Below are 16,118 nucleotides of genomic sequence, written 5' to 3' on the forward strand. Positions count from 1 at the left end.
CATTTGGTCATGGGCACATGCCATGGGAGGATATGAGACCATTGTGTACGGGTTGCACCGTGGAGTGTGAGCGTTAGACGCGGAGAGTAGAGATGCTTTTGTGGGAGTATAGATAGGTGAACGGTGCCACGAATAGCGCAAGGGGTTATGCCTAAACGGCCATGAATGAGGCTATCGTGTCCAGGAAGAGGATGAATGCTGATAGACAAAGGGGCCATGCAGCGACTACAGTATTGACTATCGTTGTTGTTATTGCCGTAGTCGTCGTTCTCGTCGGGTACCGTACGGAAACACTCGCCAAAGTTTATAAAAACAAAAAGAAATTGTAATGAGGAATCTGTCAAGAAATGGAGAGGAGGTTTTGTTTTTCTTGAACCCATCCCATAGAACACTTCTCCCGCCCGCCTTCACAGCCACCTTACGAAAGCCGCGTGTCCTTGCAAATGTATCACACAATCCAGAAGTGTGACATTTCACACTTCACACTGTTTGGCGGGTTTTGGTTCTTGGCAACGAAGAGGAGGACTGGAAGGAATGGAAGGGTTTGTTTATACGAATGAAGTTGGCATTTCAAAGAATTGGGACTTGCCAAAAAGGCATTTAATCATCAGGAGCACAACTGACAGGATGCGGTAAACAAATGCTAGGGATGTTTTGTTGAAAGCTCAGCCTTATTGTACATTGAACCCTTACAATCTGTTCTCGAGCTTCTTACCAATGGTATGTCATAAGTATTACGATGAGCTTCCTTGCATTAGCCAAATGTTCCATGATAGCTTTGCACCCAGTGAGTACCTGATTATGACAGTGAAAACTTAAGGTGGGGAGCAAACAAAATGCTGAAGCGATGATTGAAATTTTTGATAAACTATGACAGCAGCAATGGAATAGCAGTGGAATACTTTACATTTAGTCTGACGTTTTGTAATAGTTTTCCTTGTCATAAAGGTGTTGCTCATTCCGATGTGCACTCACCAAGATTGCGACTGATAGCATTGCACTGTGTCACTTTAACTCTTTTACGCTGCTACACTAGAATTTAACAAAATCCCACATTACAGCCAAAAAAAGGTAACAGCCATAGGATAAGTCAGCTGGTATGCACATACATTACTCTAAACCTAAATTCATATTCGCTTGTTTCAAAAGATGCAGGGACGCAGCTCCCAGAGTAGAAGGCTTCATTCTATTCACATACAACCAAGGATGTGAGATGCAAAAGTACGGCATTCGACAAGCAATTAAAAAACTCACCTCGACAATAAAAAGGAGATAACTTCTTGCTGATGTAACATTACCGCCATATCCAATGGCAAGATTGTTTCCAAGGGGGGGGCTGCCTGTCCAGTAGACTTTCTCCTACTCAGCCGCCGCTGAGCTGGCAGGGGTGATGACGGTAGTGGTGCCGAAGATGACAAGGCAGTGGATGGTAATTCCAGCCCACTCGGGGTCGATTTCGGCTGAGCATTTCGAAGGCGGACGAGAAGTCTGTAATCGGCAATGTTGAGTCCCTTTCGGGGATTCGCGCCATATTCGAGCAGCATGCGAACCATCGAAACCTGACCCCTGCAGCAGGCAATGTGGAGGGCCGTCAAACCGTACCAGGACTGGTTCACTTTGACGCGATGATTCTGCGGCGGATCGTTCAGCAAAGAGAATTCCCAAAAAAAAAATGCGGCAAGCGTCCCACCTGAATCATTCTAAACACCATAGTATGCAGTCCCAAACCCAATGCCAGCATAAAATATGACGGTGCATGAAAACTCTTACACCGCGCCGAAAACACGGGTGCATTCACGTCTGGAGGGTACCCCTTATCCAGCATGAGCATACAAACAGGTTCCATGCCATTCACCATGGCTAGTAGGAAAATTTTTTCTGTCTCTGCTGCCCAGGTTTTGTGGAGCATGTTGGGGGAGATTTCGTCGAGGAGGGAGCAGGCTTGGGACATGCGATGATCGTGTACAGCAATGTTAAGGAGGTGAAATGTGGCTGTTTTCAGGTATAAATAAGAGTGAGTGGCAGCAGCTATAGATAAGTGGAATCAGAGCTGATTCATACTATGCTGAGATCGTTTCCGTTTTTTAGGTTTTAAGAGCTTTGACAGGACACCCTTTTTAGGGTCTGATCGATCTAAGAAAAAGGACAGCACAGTCAAAATCTTGCAATGAATGAACAACCACAAACAGCAAACAACAAGTTCCAAACCTTTTTTATGCTTCTCCCACAAATTCCCTTTTGACTTTGTGCCTTTTTCTAACATTGGCGTCGGAGCCCTTTGTCGCTTCTCCAACGCCATCAAAATACGTCTCTGGTGCTTAGCGCGCACATCCCCTTGCCGAAAATCTGCCAGAGACACGACCTCGTTTGCCGACTTTGTCGGAGACCGTGACCTGCTCATACTCCCCCACGTTGACGGTCCACTTGCACTCCTCTTGAGCTGGTACAATTGTGACCCATTCGGTATGATAAGTGAGGATGGACGTAATTTGGGCGACTCCGCCTTGGACGCTGGCAAACTCTTTGGTGACGTTGGTGCCGACTGGTTGATTGGCAGCGGGGGAGGAGGAGAGGACATGGACCGGAGGCGTTGAGCGAATCCCTTTTTGAGTTGCTTTCGTAGCGCCAGCTTCCCGCCATTGTCCGAGTTTGCGGCCATGCTGCTGGAAAACTACTGCAAAGTCGGCCCTTTGAAATGGGGGATGCCCAACACCCACGGATTTTGCGTTGCCTGCTGTGCGTGCGCTGCCCTTGTAGACGATTCCAACTGACTTGAAAGAATAGAATCCGTAAAAACCCTCACCCTCATAACACCCCATTTTTGCTTACGTCATTATCGCGCACACGTGATCTATGCCACAAGTTCTTGCCAAGTTGCCAAGTCTTTGCTTGTTGTTGGACGATGGAAGGCAAGATCTCGTCGTTGCCAAATGAATTGCAGTACAGGATCCTTTCCTTCCTCTCCCTCTCTAGCCAAGAGCAGCCGAAAGCGTGTCCTTTTGTTGTGCCATCTTCAGGCTCCATAAAGATCCCTGATCTACCTGTACACGTCAACGTCCAAGATGCCCTCAAGAGCCTAGCCAAACATGGTTTCTACCTTGTCGATAATGTGTTTGAGCCAGCCCTAGCAGAGAATGTCCTTCAGAGTCTCGTGAAGCTTGAAGCCAAGGGAGAGTTGCGAGAAGCCGGCATGGGCACGGGTATAACACGGTAAGCTACGGTAGTTTTATCTCTTTGCTATTGCGGCAACGTTTTTCTGACTCGCGGGCGTTTGATTAGACACCACGACGCTTCTAATCGCGGAGACAAGACTCGATATTTTTTGAATAGCGAGCTTACTGGCGGTGTGGACAGTACTACGGTGCTCCCGGCACTTCAAACCCTCAAAGCCCATCTTGACTCGCTGACTGCACACATCAATTCCCGCCTATTCCCCGCCCCATCCGACAACCATCAACTATGTCCAAAAGGGCTCCAGGTGGCGTATTATACATCAAATGGGGCACGCTACGTCAAGCACCGCGATGCATCTCCGTTGAATCCGTACCGCAGATTGACGATCTTGACATACTGGAACAAAGATTGGACGTCGGACCATGGCGGGTGTTTACGCATCTACCTATCTGATGGAACGACAGTAGATGTAGAGCCACGATGGAATCGTATGCTTATTTTCAGAAGCGAATTGGAACATGAGGTTTTGCCGTCCTTTGGGGACCGGTTTGCCATTACCATGTGGCTGTATTCTGAGAAAGATATTACGGCGTTGCTCTCGAAACTTTTTTTCAATGGGCCTCCATCACCCCTATTACTAGCAGATCCCAGCAAAGACTCTACCATCTTTATATCCATTCCCTCTTACCGTGATTCCGAGACACACTCTACCGTCACCTCTCTCCTCCAAACTGCGGCCTACCCACACCGCCTCCATATCACCATCCTGTACCAAGATCACCCAATCCAAGACAAAAACCTCCACCCTCCCCTCCCCTCCCATCCTACCATCATCACCCTTTGCATTCCAAGCAAGCAAGCCAAAGGACCGGCCTACGCCCGCGCACTCATTGCCAAAACATTTGAAAACCAAGACTACATACTCCAAATCGATAGTCACATGCGGTTTGGCGAGGGATGGGACACGTACTTGATTCAATTACTTGAAGGTGTACGTAAGGGGCAAGGTCAACATCTTATTACAATGTACCCACCCAACTATGATCCCCTTACGGGAGCAAAGGATCCAGAACCATTTGGACCTGTTATGATGTACCCAACGGGATTTGACCAGGATGGCATGTTGAGAATCAGTGGAAGGATGGTACCGCCTACAAATGAATTAGTTCCACAACGACTTGTTGCGTCGGGATTCTTGTTTGCGCCTGGGACACTTTACGTATCCTGTCCGCCGGATCCAAACTATCCGTATCTGTTCTTTGGCGAGGAAATTGTTCTCAGTGCCCGGTTATGGACTCGTGGATGGGATTTTTGGACGCCTGGGGATGGAAAGAGGGGTATCGTGTGGCATGCGTGGAAGAGAGGTTATCGGAAGACGTTTTGGGAGAATGGGAATGTAAGGGGTCGAGAGGAGGCTCAAAAGAGGGTACGAGTGCTCTTGGGAATGGAGGAGGCGGACATGGAGTTTGATCAGGAGATGGGATTAGGTCGTGTTAGAGGGTTGAAGGAGTTTGAGGCGTTTGTGGGAGTTTGCTTCAAGGAGCGGACCGTTGAGCCCTTTAGCTTTTCCAACTGTCTAATTGCTGAATAACCTGTGACAGAACTCGGCCTTCTACTCTACAAGGTTTCGCCATCACAATAAACATAAAAAACCACGCGGATCCCAAAATTGTCATACATCCATCCCAACCAATTCGCTCCCTAAAACCCATCCTCGGCTGCAGGCTTTTGAGATGGATAGGACCCCAACACCCTGATATCCAGACAGAACTCTTTCAATCCCTCCAGCGCCAAACGAACCCCCTCGTTCTCAACATGTCCATCAAGCTCGATAAAGAAATAATAATGCCTATGAAACAAACTAGAGTTAAATCTGCCTGGATAGTTGGCATTAGGAGAAAGTAACCTACCATGGGCGCTGTCCAGATGGTCTTGAATCAATCTTTGTCAGGTTGATTCCATACTTTTTGAGGACACTTAGGGCGTCGCAGAGGGCACCGGGTTGGCGGTGATCAACGGTGAAGAAGAGGAGGGTGCGGTCATTGCCGCTTGGGTTGTCGGATGCATTGCCGATGATAAAGAATCGGGTGGTATTATCTAGGATTACGAACTTTAGAGTGGCCAAGGGTTATCAAAATGGGATGGGCACAGAGGGGGTACCTTTGGCATCTTCAATATTGTGTGCCAGGATATCAAGACCATACAGACTGGCGCATAGGCTGCTGCAAATAGCGGCCGCACCAGGTTCTCGTGCGGCAAGTTCAGCTGCATGAGCCGTGGACGAGACGTTGATGCGTTCCACGCCGCGGAGGTGTTGAGAAAGGTAGGCTTGACATTGTCCAAACCCCTATCATCCAGTCCCAAATGAGACGCCATGTACCAGAATCTGACCGCACACGACAGCTCACCTGCGGATGACTATACACTTTACGCACTTGAGCCCGTCCCGTTCCACTATTCACTAACAACGCATGATGAACTCCCAAGTAATGCTCAGCCCGAATCTTGACTCCCCCAACCGACTTTGCAAACCGATCCAAAGTGGCTTGAACAGATCCAAATGTTGAATTCTCAAACGGGACGACACCGTACGTGGCTGCTCCACTCTCTACTGCATCAAAGACGTCGGCAATGGTTTCTTGTGCGGCGTATTGGACGCTGTCGCCGAATCGTTCGCATGCGACTTGGTGGGTGTATGTACCGCGGGGACCGAGGAATGCAATGGTTATCTCTCGTTGAAGGGAAATACTGGCTGACATGATTTCGCGAAATATGGACTGGATGGCGGGGGTGGGGAGGGGACCATGATTGAGGGTTTCTAGCTTTTGAGTGGATTGGGGTGAGGTTATGTTCGGCTCTCCTTGATATACGCATCCCAGGTGGTATACTCACCCTATCATAAATCTGTATTTCTCGACTCGGACGATGAATATGCTCATCCCTATTCCAGTAAAAAAGAAGGCTCGTAAAGACGGAGATACGTTGCTGATAAACAAGAAAAAGATGTCCAAAAACTTACGCTGCACGACCTGTTTTGGCCTCCTTGGACTTTGCCAACCCGATATTCACACTCACGCTCGCCCGCTCATTCAAGAGTCGCACGATATCGGCGTCAAGGCCATCAATCCGGTGTCGTAGACGCTGCAAGTCGGAAGACGGTGGTTGCTCCGACATTGTCAAAAACCGCTACCTTGTCAAAAACTAAACTGCAAGCAAGCGCCCATCTAAACCTCAACCATCTTATCATGACTCACATACAGCACCATGGCAACAAGCACATCACGTGACACAACCATGACACAGTCTGGCCTTTGCATCCAAACACGACGAGGTAGACACGTAAAGCTCATCCCGATCGCCCCGCGACCAATTACAAACGGGAACATTTTTGACGCTTGTACAAGGAAACTAGCAAGAAACGATGCCATCTGCTACGACAAGCCCCGAGTCTGTGATTGTCCACCCCCTCGTCCTCCTGTCCGTTGTAGACCATTACAACCGAACAGCGCGTAATACCAAGAAGCGCGTGGTGGGGGTTTTGTTGGGACAAAATGTTGGGAGTAAAGTAAATGTGGCGAATAGTTATGCTGGTATGTTTGAGTTTTGTGAAATAAGGGTTCCTGTGTTGTATTCATTGGTGTCTAGTTCCGTTTGAGGAGGACGATAAAGACCCTTCGATTTGGTTTTTGGACCATAATTACCATGAAGCCATGTACGACATGTTCAAAAAAGTCAATGGTAAAAGATGCGATTCCGATAACATACCTGCGGGGAGACGTTGTTCCCAAAACCATACTGATTGTTTTCTAAACTTTCACACACACATAGCAAAGGAAAAGATTGTAGGATGGTATCACAGCGGTCCCAAACTCCGCGCATCAGATTTGGAGATCAATGAGCTTTTCAAGCGGTATATTCCAAACCCTGTGCTTGTCATTATTGACGTTAAGCCCAAGGATTTGGGAATACCTACCGATGCATATTATGCCGTAGAAGAGATTCACGATGTAAGTAGAGTAACAAAAGTACGAGTACCTAGAACATTGCTCTTTAACTTGTTGGGGATTTCAGGATGGAACCGCCACAACAAAAACATTCAATCACATCCCCTCCCAAATCGAAGCTGAAGAAGCCGAAGAAATTGGCGTAGAGCATCTCCTTCGTGATATCAAGGACACATCGGTCGGCACGCTTTCCACTCAAATCACCAATCAACTTAATTCCCTGAAAGGCCTGCAAAACCATTTATCGGATATTCAAAATTATTTGACAAAAGTCCTATCGGGGTCGTTACCCGTCAATCATCAAATTGTCTATAACCTCCAGGATATCTTTAACCTCCTCCCCAACCTCCAGGTTCAAGAAACCGTCAAATCCTTTGCAGTCAAGACCAATGATGAATTGTTGGTCATGTATCTGTCGAGTTTGATTCGGGCAGTGATTGCTTTGCATGGGTTGATTGAAAATAAGTTGATGTTGAGGGATGCGGAGCGGAAGGAGGAGGGTGGGGGTGAGCCAGAAAAGAAGGATGTGGTGGAGAAAAAGGAGGGGGATAAGACAGAGGAAAAGACAGAAGAAAAGAAATAGTTGCCTTTCAAAATATAGGGTTTGTGTTCTGCGTGTTGATTTTTGCAACCATTACATAAGTCGCTAGGATATCACCAGCCGACCCTCTTTTAGCAAAAAAACAACACCCTCATGGCTATATACACTCCATTCATTATACATTGCTACCGCCCGTCCGTCATCTCGGCTCCAACCCAGCCTCGGCATACCCTTTTAGCATCCTATCAGCATCCAATTTATCTTCCTGCAACACCTCTGTCAAAACCGATAGTCCCTTTTGATGACCCGCCAACGTCTACAAAAAAATCCCAACAAATGAGTAAACACCAGTTTAAATCTAAAATTATCCATTCCACATACCTCAAACATCAACTTGAGCTGCTCCTCATCCGCAATCTGATACCCCTCACTCACACCCCCCGTCATCGAAAACTGTTTTGAGCTCTTTGTTTGCTGCATAAACGCCCAAATCTCATTCAACCTCCCTCGAAAGACGGATGGTTTTTGAAGATCGCGTTGCATGGCTTCGAGACGGGATTTGAAGCGTTCTTCTTCGGCGCGGATTGAGTAGCCGCGGTTACGGATCAGTTGGACTTGTTTCAATAGCTTTTGGTAGTGTGTTAGTGATTGCAAGTTTTTGTTGTTTGGAAAGCAGACGGAAGGCGGGACTTACTTGTAGGACTTTGGCGACAAGGACGGCTTGTTTGCGTTTATATTCCTCTAGTTTGGGGAGTGTGTCTAGGTAATGTTTTCGTTGGAGGGTTTCTACTTGGGTTTTGATTTCCTGGTACAAAAAACCATTACAGATGCGAGGCGTGATACGCGAAACATGAATTTTTCGTTTTTTACCTCGAGTTTGGATTTATGCGCTTGGTAGGCTTGATCTTGCTGTGCGATTCGCTTTTTAATGTCTCCAAAGCCGACAGCGAGTACAGGAACCATACTGACAATGAACGTGTCAAAATAAAAGTTGTCCTTGTGATTTTTTTTAGGGACATACCATTTTGAATCTGGGTTGTCGCGTTGGGCTTGCTCATATAATGACAAGTCCGTTCCTTGTGGTGGTCCATAGCGCTGGATTTCAGATGGATGTACAATATTGTAAAAGTAATGCTTTTTATAAAAAGGTTGTGTGAGTCCTCCATTTCATAAACAGATATCACGGACTATATGGGATCTCACCTTGAATTGACATCGTGGGTCCCGGTCATCCCACGCTGCAGCAGATGCCTGTATTTGAGCAGCAATCGCCATGGCAAGTTGTTGCGACCCTGCAGTTGTAGATAAGTCAAGATTTGTCGCTCGTATTTCTTAAACACTCATCTTTACTCACCTTGTTGGGTAACGCCAATGGCTTGTGGCTGTTGTGTCGTGAGACCTCCTAACCCACCCCCAAATCCCACCTGTGGTTGCGATGCACCCAAGGTCGATAGTTGTTGCTGAGGTTGACCGAATCCACCAAATCCCAATGAACTCGGTTGTTGTGCTTGTGTCGTCGTCGTGGTTCCGAATCCGCCAAATCCAGCAAAAGTGGGTTGTTGTTGTGGTTGGGAGGTACCGCCAAAGCCGCCAAACCCTGTTGATGCCGTCTGTTGTGGTTGGGATGTTCCAAATCCACCAAATCCTGTTGATGCCGTCTGTTGTGGCTGGGAAGTTCCAAACCCACCAAAGCCCGTAGACGCCGTCTGTTGCGGCTGAGACGTCCCGAACCCACCAAATCCCGTCGTACTAGCCCCTGCAGCTGGCTGAGAAGTTCCAAATCCACCAAACCCCGTAGACGCCGTCTGTTGCGGCTGAGAAGTCCCAAACCCACCAAACCCAGTCGTGGCCTGCTGCTGCTGCGGCTGTTGCAAAGACCCGCTCGGTGTACCAAATCCGCTAAACCCCGATGCTCCCTGTTGGGCAGCACCGAATCCGCCTGGTGTCGTACCATACGCTGGTGGTAACTCGCCTGGTTTCTGTTGGGCTGGATGTAATGTGTCAGACATGTGGATGAGAGGACATTTTATCGCGTTTGAACGTGTACTTACAAAAAAAGGACATTGTCGGGTCGTGGAGATGAGGTTACGGATGAACAGTTTAGATAATAATGTAATGTCCGCAAAGTGTGATCATCATCTCCGTCAACAAGTAATTAATGCAGAATCTACGCTTGCAATGCAACCACCTCGACACCATCACGTGCACAGTTGCCACAGCAACAACACTTCTTTTTGTTGTGCATCGAGCGAGATTCGAACCCTTGGTAGCAAGTTCTTGACAACTGCGACAAGCGGCCTTGTTTGAACGAAGTGGGTGTCATTTGGAGCGCTGGACCTTTTTTTTTTTTGTTTTTGGTGACAAAGCTACTGCACAGCCACTCCGCTCTCGGGACTTGCAAAGGGTGATTGAGCAAAGGAAGATATTTGAGGTATGTGCGTTGTGTGTTGTGTGTGTGGGGTATACCCCTCTTTTCACGCTACATAGCTGACAGTGTGTAATTTTCTTGTCAAGAGAGCGGTGTACCGTCCTTTCTGACAGGACATTAGCACCGCAACAGTATAAACAACCATGGCTCCAAGACGATTTTGTTCCACATGTAACCGGCACACCGAGGTCGAGCACGATGATGCCATGGGGCATGTCGTTTGTACCGGATGCGGTGGAGTACGTAGCTATTCATACAAGAGCATATTTCCGGCGATAGTTCATGTTTTTTCTTGTTAGGTTATGGAAGAAAATGCTATTGTGGCTGAAGTTTCGTTTATGGAGAATGCAAAGGGGGCGGCGATTGCTGAGGGGTTTAGTATGGGGAAAGATAAAGGTATGATGTGTTGTTTTGTTCAGTTTTGGTAGGATGCATGATGACGGTTTTTGTAATGGATTTGTAGCGAGGGTGTCTCGTACGGCGCAAGGAAAAGGGGGCAAGTCCATGTTGGGCGGACAGGAATCGCGAGAAACCACCATCCAAAACGGTATGTCCAGTATAACCCATAACGTTCATAAAAAAAGGTGTTCATCTATAACAATCCCAATCGTGTAGGCCATAGACGTATCCAAGATATCGCCTACCAATCCCAAATCCAAATGAACGCCCGCCAAATCGAATCCGCGCAACGATGGTTCAACCTTGCTGTTATTAACAACTTTACCAAAGGTCGGAAATTGAATAATGTTGCTGCGGCGTGTTTGTATGTTGTTTGTCGAATGGATAAGACGGCGCACATGTTGATTGATTTTTCGGATGCCTTGTCGGTGCGTCTTCACGTTGACTATTTTTTTTTTTGGAAAGTACAGTAAAAACTAAACGTTTGATATGATAGACAAACGTGTACCAACTCGGCGCAACATTCCTCAAACTCGTCCAACTCTTACACCTCAACCTCCCCCTCGTCGACCCCGCCCTCTACATATCCCGCTTTGCAGCCCGACTCGAATTCGAAGACAAGACGCCCCTCGTAATCAAGGATGCGAATCGCCTTGTACAGCGCATGAATCGGGATTGGATACAGGCTGGGCGGCGACCGGCTGGGATTTGTGCTGCGTGTATGTATGTTTTTTTTATTGGTTTGGGTATATTTTTTTTGGGATGTGGTTAAAAATTGATTGTTTATAGGTTTGTTTATTGCGGCGAGGATGAATGGGTTTAAACGAACACACCGTGAAATTGTTATTGTGGTTAAAATCTGTGAAGCGACGCTTCGAAAACGGTAAATTCATTTGTCATATCGACAAAACAGTCCTTCATTCCTCATCACTACACTCTAGATTAAAAGAATTTCAATCGACACCCTCGGCCAACCTCTCTGTCGAACAATTCCAAACGATATGGCTCCCAGATGAATCCAATCCCCCTGCTTTTGGGACAAAACGTAAACTTGATGAAGCAGAAGATGATGATACAGTTGATGCTGCAGGTGAACCCGATCAAGAAGAGTTGGACATGTTGAATGAGATTCGGGATATTTTGGCGAGACCTGATACGCAAGATCTCGTCCGGTCCGAAAATGGTAAATCTACAAGTATGTCATGTTAAAAGCCTGTACTCGAGTTGAATTGATTATTTTGTAGTGGATCCCATGGAAAATGAACCTAGTCTCTCCGACCTGGACAATGACCCCGAAATCGTCAACATCCTCGGTGTAACACAAGAAGAAGTTGAATTAAAAGAAATGATTTGGATGGAAGAAAACCAGGATTGGATACTCAAGCAACAACGTGTGTATTCACGCCCATTCATCATCGCAGTCATGTTTATTGACTTTATATGTTAGTAAAAGAACAAACCAAAACAACCACCACCAAAAAACAACGAAAACCCCGACACCGTAAACCCAAACAAGCCCTCCCACCCGCCCAATCCCCGGCCGAAGCCACCAAAAACCTCTTGAATACCAAACCCCGCGCCTCCAAAAAAATTAATTACGATGTCATTGAGTCGTTGTTTGATGTGGATGATGATGAGATTCGGAAACGGGTTGCTAGTGTCAGTGGGAAGGGGTACTCTGGGATGAGTGTTACCGGGTTTGGAAGGGGTGGTGATGAGGATGTTGGTGATGGTGAGGAGGCTGGAGAGGAGGAGGGTGGGTAATGTGTCGAATCGTTGCTAGCCCCTGCCAGGGTGGGGTATGAGTGTTACGAGAGGGCTGTTGAGGACGAGTGGGTAATGTGTGTTTGGGTATGTATAGGTGACGATAGGAAAGGGAGTTGGCAACTTGTATATAAACCGTCTTTCACATATTTTTTTGTTCGCAATAACAAAAAAAGGCACTGCACTACATACCAAAATATCCATTATAAAAGAAAACCGCCCAATAAACCAAGTCTCTTAAATACACACACATACACACACAAAAAAACATTTAAGCATGCTGCAAATCCCAACTCGACAACCACTTTCGACTCTGCAAACTCGGCACACTCTCAAACCCAATTCCATATGTCAATGGTGCAAAATACCAGTAGCCCCACGCAGCACCCACCACAATCAAACTGGTCAACATGACATAGGTTCGAGACGGGCGGAGAACCGACTTTTTCCGTTGAGACAAGGACCATACACGCACAAAACAAAATTCAAGTGTACACACGAGAACCAAGACGGAAAAAATAAAACTAGGGAGGTAGTGATGCAAAAAGAGCATGCGGCCCATTAGGAAAAAGGGGAGGTAATGCGTCAACCAGGTCACAAATAGGAATCCAATGGCGTTATCCCACCACGTTCGAATGGGTCCGAAATCGTCAATACCCCGTCGGAGGAGGATGCGATCCATGATCCACATGGCGGCGTACATGACGGTTCCTGTAATCGAGAGCCACCAAATGAGGGGGTTGCCCAGAAGGTATATTTGGCGGAGACCGGCTTTGCGTTCCCAGAAACTGATGCCGCGGAGGACAAAGGGCCATGTTATTGGGGTGGAGGAATACGGGTGGGGTTTGGTCAGTCCGGCGTTGTGGGCAAACATGAGGGATTGGAGCTCGACGAATTTGGAGAGGAAGGGGAGGGTGGGTTTTTGCGGTTGGGTTTTGGGGTCAATGATGGGTTCGCCGATTTCGGTGCCGTTGATGATGCGGGCGTGCTCGACTTGGTCTATCCACCAGACATTGTTGGCTTCCTTGAGGGCCTTGTTGCCATTGACTTCTTGCTGGCCGAATCCCCAGTCGGGGAGTTGGCCCTTGTGACAGTGGACGGCGACATTGTGGATAGCGTTCACGAGACGAAAGTGGGCGCGTTTGGACCAGAGTTTGTCTGAGCTGTCGTCGGCAACCAGTTGGATCTTCCACAGAGTTTCATTGTACCGGTTCGTGTCGTTGGCAGGGATGGTAGTCATTTCCATGTGGGTGGGTGTCAAGGGACTAGCAACGTCGTGGGTGATGAGATGGCTGTTGGTGCGGGCATGCCTGAGGCGAACGAGATCATTGGGGCGGACGTAGCGGACGTTGCGCTCGGTTTCTTGGTCTGTGGGGGTATACGGGGCGGCAGAAGGGTACAGTGCGGGGTCAACGGGTTCAATGGTCCAGTGATTGTTGAGGTCGCGGTGAGGGTACCCAGTGACTTGCTGGCCTTGCGTGCTGATGCGGCCGTCATCATAGCGGAGCGGGTACTTTTCGGGGTGGGAATGAAGGTAGGCCGTCGTCTCGCGGTGCCGGATGGTAATGTTTGAAAAGAACGGAATGGCTAAATGAGGGGAACCCCAATCATGCATGAGGAATGGGAGAGTGAACACATGCAATAAAAACAATGCTTACCACTCGAGTTGGTATTCATTTCACTTCCTAAAAGGCCATCCTGGAACGCAGGGCTCATAAAGGCATCGCCTGGCCCACTCTTGACCAGAATCGCAAAATGAACATAAAAGAATGCAAGGTAGACCACGAGTGGGAGAAAGATTAAGCAGAGTGCACGGGCGGAAAAGTGCCGTGCAAATTCGCGCAAGGACAAGCCGCGACGGTAGTCGAGGAGATTCCAGAGGTCAAACAAGACGGCGATTCCGACGGCGGCGACTGTAAACAGCCCAACCATTTTGACTCTATCCATCATCGGGTAAGCAATCTCGCGTTCAAGTGTATTTAAAATGTCTTGGCAAGACTTACCCTGTCGTGCAGGCCAATGCAATTCCGGTCATGGACAGCCAAAAGTACCATTCAAAGGAAAAGGGTCTATAAAAGAGGTTTTGTGAGCAAAAGTGTCCCAATCATTGTCCTCGTGTTTTGTACTCACACATGACGCTTTTTATAAAACCGAATCCAGGCGTAAATGGAACACACGCAGAAAAGGGTGAGCATCGAGTCCAAGAGAATGAGTCGCGATTGTGTAATCAACGAGTTGTCTGGTGAAAAAGTAAAAACATGAGCAACATGCATAACCTCATGAACCGTCCTTTCTGTCCATCGAGACTTGGTGCTCAATCCTCAACGGACACTCACCCAAGATGATGAGAAAGGCGCCAAACGTCGCACCAGCGACACTCAGACCCAGCTCTTTGAGAATCAAAAAGACGACAGGGACAATCAATGCTCCACAGGTAGCAGGCAACAACCTCAAGGCGACATAGGGAACACCATGCTCTATATAGTCATCCCCAATGTGATCGAATAAAAAGTGGCCATCGTAACCGACTGCATAGCCTACTGCAGCGAGCAAGAGTTTTCCGAGGGGCGGATGCACGTCAAAGTAGTATTCACGACGGAGGTAATACGAAGCGAATTTTCCAAAGTGCACTTCATCGAATCTACAACGAAAAGAGAGGGAAGAGAGTCGGCATACTCGGATTGCATTGAAAGACGCGTTGACAGCAAGACCGAGGGAGCGAGAGAGAGAGAGAGAGCGCGCGCGCGTAAGACCAGAGGTGGAATTCCAAAAGACGAATGCTCAACAAGCGTGCATTGCAGACAGTCCTTGTCTCTCACGCGGACCTTCTCCCTCTCTTCTCGACTTTACTCTTGCAGGATAAACTTACACAACTTGAGCGGGATCACCGATATTCCAGCAGCGGGTAAAGAATGCCATGAACGTCACGAGCAAGAGCATGGCGTCAAAGCCGCGTTGGGGATTGTAAGGAGGACGCTGTTGCTTTTTAGTGTCTTGCTCATCCTGATCCTCATCATCTTGTTGTGGTGGTGGTGGTGTTGTGGAGGTGTCGAGAGACGTGTCTGTCGAGTGTCCCTTGCGGTGCCTGAGAGTAGAGAGTGTAGAGGATGGTGAAATGGTGTCGTCCTCCATAACGATAAAGACAAACAAGAATGAACAAGTATAATATAAACGGTTGGCAACACACACAAGCGGGATCGTGTGTGTGTGTGGGGAGGCGTGGTTGTTGGCATGGCAATAAGAAGTGTGAGAGTGTGAAATACTAGTAATAGTAAGAGTAAATACTAGGAATACACAACACATATATGAATGAAATATTCTCAAAGGGGGAATCAGTTGTTATTAGCAAGTCTCTTGTGTGTGTGTGAGAGAGAGAGAGAGAGAGAGAGTAGGAATTACATTCAATTATAGAAATAATCTCTCTTTTATCACTCTATTCATATTGCAATTCTCTCTCTCTCTCTCTTCTCTCTCTCTTTTGTATGTATGTGTATGTGTGTGTGTGTGAAGTGTAGAGTATAAGTAATTCCCTTTGATTGTCAATTCCATTCTTGGTGTTTGAAAGGGGGATTCACACACGCGCGCTCTTGTTCTTGTTGTTGTTGCTTTCACACTTTTACTGCGCATTCTATCACACTCTTTACACACTCTATACTCACTACGCATGGGTATTTGAATAGGAAACAAACGATTAACGGGTTTATCTTATTATCCACATATACACACACACTTGAAAGAAGGGAAGGGGACACTCGCTACTCTCAACATACACACACACACACACACACACACACACACACACACGACT

The 16,118-nt window shown here is 47.4% G+C and overlaps 7 protein-coding genes across 7 annotated transcripts; 3 read left to right on the forward strand and 4 right to left on the reverse strand.

The window, feature by feature from the left end:
• Nucleotides 1-816: 816 nt before the first annotated feature.
• Nucleotides 817-2,779, reverse strand: SPPG_01910 (uncharacterized protein). The gene is made up of 5 exons (XM_016750219.1): nt 2,209-2,779; nt 2,062-2,133; nt 1,691-1,992; nt 1,255-1,631; nt 817-1,186 (listed from the first exon to the last, which is right to left on the reverse strand). Exons 1-5 carry the CDS (start codon nt 2,657-2,659, stop codon nt 1,111-1,113), a joined length of 1,278 nt encoding a protein of 425 aa, XP_016610869.1. The 5' UTR covers nt 2,660-2,779; the 3' UTR covers nt 817-1,110.
• Nucleotides 2,780-2,883: 104 nt separating this feature from the next.
• On the forward strand, nt 2,884-4,836 carry SPPG_01911 (uncharacterized protein). The gene is made up of 2 exons (XM_016750220.1): nt 2,884-3,210; nt 3,280-4,836. The coding sequence occupies exons 1-2, from the start codon at nt 2,903-2,905 to the stop codon at nt 4,763-4,765; spliced, it is 1,794 nt and encodes a 597-aa protein (XP_016610870.1). The 5' UTR covers nt 2,884-2,902; the 3' UTR covers nt 4,766-4,836.
• On the reverse strand, nt 4,170-6,377 carry SPPG_01912 (chorismate mutase). The gene is made up of 6 exons (XM_016750221.1): nt 6,194-6,377; nt 6,067-6,115; nt 5,583-5,996; nt 5,335-5,521; nt 5,085-5,271; nt 4,170-5,023 (listed from the first exon to the last, which is right to left on the reverse strand). Exons 1-6 carry the CDS (start codon nt 6,346-6,348, stop codon nt 4,876-4,878), a joined length of 1,140 nt encoding a protein of 379 aa, XP_016610871.1. The 5' UTR covers nt 6,349-6,377; the 3' UTR covers nt 4,170-4,875.
• A 125-nt stretch (nt 6,378-6,502) lies between these two features.
• On the forward strand, nt 6,503-7,923 carry SPPG_01913 (proteasome regulatory particle lid subunit RPN8). Its single transcript, XM_016750222.1, has 4 exons — nt 6,503-6,764; nt 6,820-6,912; nt 7,003-7,181; nt 7,246-7,923. Exons 1-4 carry the CDS (start codon nt 6,596-6,598, stop codon nt 7,759-7,761), a joined length of 957 nt encoding a protein of 318 aa, XP_016610872.1. The 5' UTR covers nt 6,503-6,595; the 3' UTR covers nt 7,762-7,923.
• SPPG_01914 (uncharacterized protein) lies at nt 7,762-9,868 on the reverse strand. Its single transcript, XM_016750223.1, has 8 exons — nt 9,771-9,868; nt 9,074-9,706; nt 8,923-9,011; nt 8,741-8,853; nt 8,590-8,683; nt 8,414-8,524; nt 8,101-8,346; nt 7,762-8,035 (listed from the first exon to the last, which is right to left on the reverse strand). The coding sequence occupies exons 1-8, from the start codon at nt 9,781-9,783 to the stop codon at nt 7,919-7,921; spliced, it is 1,416 nt and encodes a 471-aa protein (XP_016610873.1). The 5' UTR covers nt 9,784-9,868; the 3' UTR covers nt 7,762-7,918.
• A 133-nt stretch (nt 9,869-10,001) lies between these two features.
• On the forward strand, nt 10,002-12,506 carry SPPG_01915 (transcription factor TFIIIB subunit BRF1). The gene is made up of 10 exons (XM_016750224.1): nt 10,002-10,150; nt 10,234-10,386; nt 10,447-10,543; nt 10,611-10,694; nt 10,763-10,974; nt 11,043-11,265; nt 11,336-11,429; nt 11,488-11,729; nt 11,791-11,937; nt 11,994-12,506. Exons 2-10 carry the CDS (start codon nt 10,291-10,293, stop codon nt 12,308-12,310), a joined length of 1,512 nt encoding a protein of 503 aa, XP_016610874.1. The 5' UTR covers nt 10,002-10,150; nt 10,234-10,290; the 3' UTR covers nt 12,311-12,506.
• On the reverse strand, nt 12,297-15,489 carry SPPG_01916 (dolichyl-phosphate-mannose-protein mannosyltransferase). Its single transcript, XM_016750225.1, has 6 exons — nt 15,180-15,489; nt 14,647-14,951; nt 14,441-14,549; nt 14,314-14,379; nt 13,969-14,249; nt 12,297-13,897 (listed from the first exon to the last, which is right to left on the reverse strand). The coding sequence occupies exons 1-6, from the start codon at nt 15,440-15,442 to the stop codon at nt 12,582-12,584; spliced, it is 2,340 nt and encodes a 779-aa protein (XP_016610875.1). The 5' UTR covers nt 15,443-15,489; the 3' UTR covers nt 12,297-12,581.
• Between the last annotated feature and the right edge of the window lie 629 nt (nt 15,490-16,118).

This window comes from Spizellomyces punctatus (genome assembly GCF_000182565.1).
Source record: "Spizellomyces punctatus DAOM BR117 chromosome Unknown supercont1.3, whole genome shotgun sequence".
Taxonomy (NCBI): Eukaryota; Fungi; Chytridiomycota; class Chytridiomycetes; order Spizellomycetales; family Spizellomycetaceae; genus Spizellomyces; species Spizellomyces punctatus.

Coding starts and splice junctions, on each gene's coding strand:
- SPPG_01915 (XM_016750224.1), top strand. CDS start 10,291: ATGGCTCCAAGACGATTTTGTTCCACATGTAACCGGCACACCGAGGTC. Junction 10,387..10,446: donor TTTGTACCGGATGCGGTGGA/GTACGTAGCTAT, acceptor TTTTCTTGTTAG/GTTATGGAAGAAAATGCTAT. Junction 11,938..11,993: donor TTGGATACTCAAGCAACAAC/GTGTGTATTCAC, acceptor TTTATATGTTAG/TAAAAGAACAAACCAAAACA.
- SPPG_01913 (XM_016750222.1), top strand. CDS start 6,596: ATGCCATCTGCTACGACAAGCCCCGAGTCTGTGATTGTCCACCCCCTC. Junction 6,765..6,819: donor TGTGGCGAATAGTTATGCTG/GTATGTTTGAGT, acceptor ATTGGTGTCTAG/TTCCGTTTGAGGAGGACGAT. Junction 6,913..7,002: donor CATGTTCAAAAAAGTCAATG/GTAAAAGATGCG, acceptor ACACACACATAG/CAAAGGAAAAGATTGTAGGA.
- SPPG_01914 (XM_016750223.1), bottom strand. Junction 9,012..9,073: donor CATTGGCGTTACCCAACAAG/GTGAGTAAAGAT, acceptor CTACAACTGCAG/GGTCGCAACAACTTGCCATG. Junction 8,684..8,740: donor GACAACCCAGATTCAAAATG/GTATGTCCCTAA, acceptor GTTCATTGTCAG/TATGGTTCCTGTACTCGCTG.
- SPPG_01910 (XM_016750219.1), bottom strand. CDS start 2,659: ATGGCCGCAAACTCGGACAATGGCGGGAAGCTGGCGCTACGAAAGCAA. Junction 1,632..1,690: donor TGGTGTTTAGAATGATTCAG/GTGGGACGCTTG, acceptor GATCCGCCGCAG/AATCATCGCGTCAAAGTGAA. Junction 1,187..1,254: donor ATCTCCTTTTTATTGTCGAG/GTGAGTTTTTTA, acceptor GTATGTGAATAG/AATGAAGCCTTCTACTCTGG.
- SPPG_01912 (XM_016750221.1), bottom strand. CDS start 6,348: ATGTCGGAGCAACCACCGTCTTCCGACTTGCAGCGTCTACGACACCGG. Junction 6,116..6,193: donor GCCAAAACAGGTCGTGCAGC/GTAAGTTTTTGG, acceptor TTACTGGAATAG/GGATGAGCATATTCATCGTC. Junction 5,024..5,084: donor CCATCTGGACAGCGCCCATG/GTAGGTTACTTT, acceptor TTTGTTTCATAG/GCATTATTATTTCTTTATCG.
- SPPG_01916 (XM_016750225.1), bottom strand. CDS start 15,442: ATGGAGGACGACACCATTTCACCATCCTCTACACTCTCTACTCTCAGG. Junction 14,550..14,646: donor CGCCTTTCTCATCATCTTGG/GTGAGTGTCCGT, acceptor CTTTTTCACCAG/ACAACTCGTTGATTACACAA. Junction 14,380..14,440: donor TTTTATAAAAAGCGTCATGT/GTGAGTACAAAA, acceptor CCTCTTTTATAG/ACCCTTTTCCTTTGAATGGT.
- SPPG_01911 (XM_016750220.1), top strand. CDS start 2,903: ATGGAAGGCAAGATCTCGTCGTTGCCAAATGAATTGCAGTACAGGATC. Junction 3,211..3,279: donor ATGGGCACGGGTATAACACG/GTAAGCTACGGT, acceptor GCGTTTGATTAG/ACACCACGACGCTTCTAATC.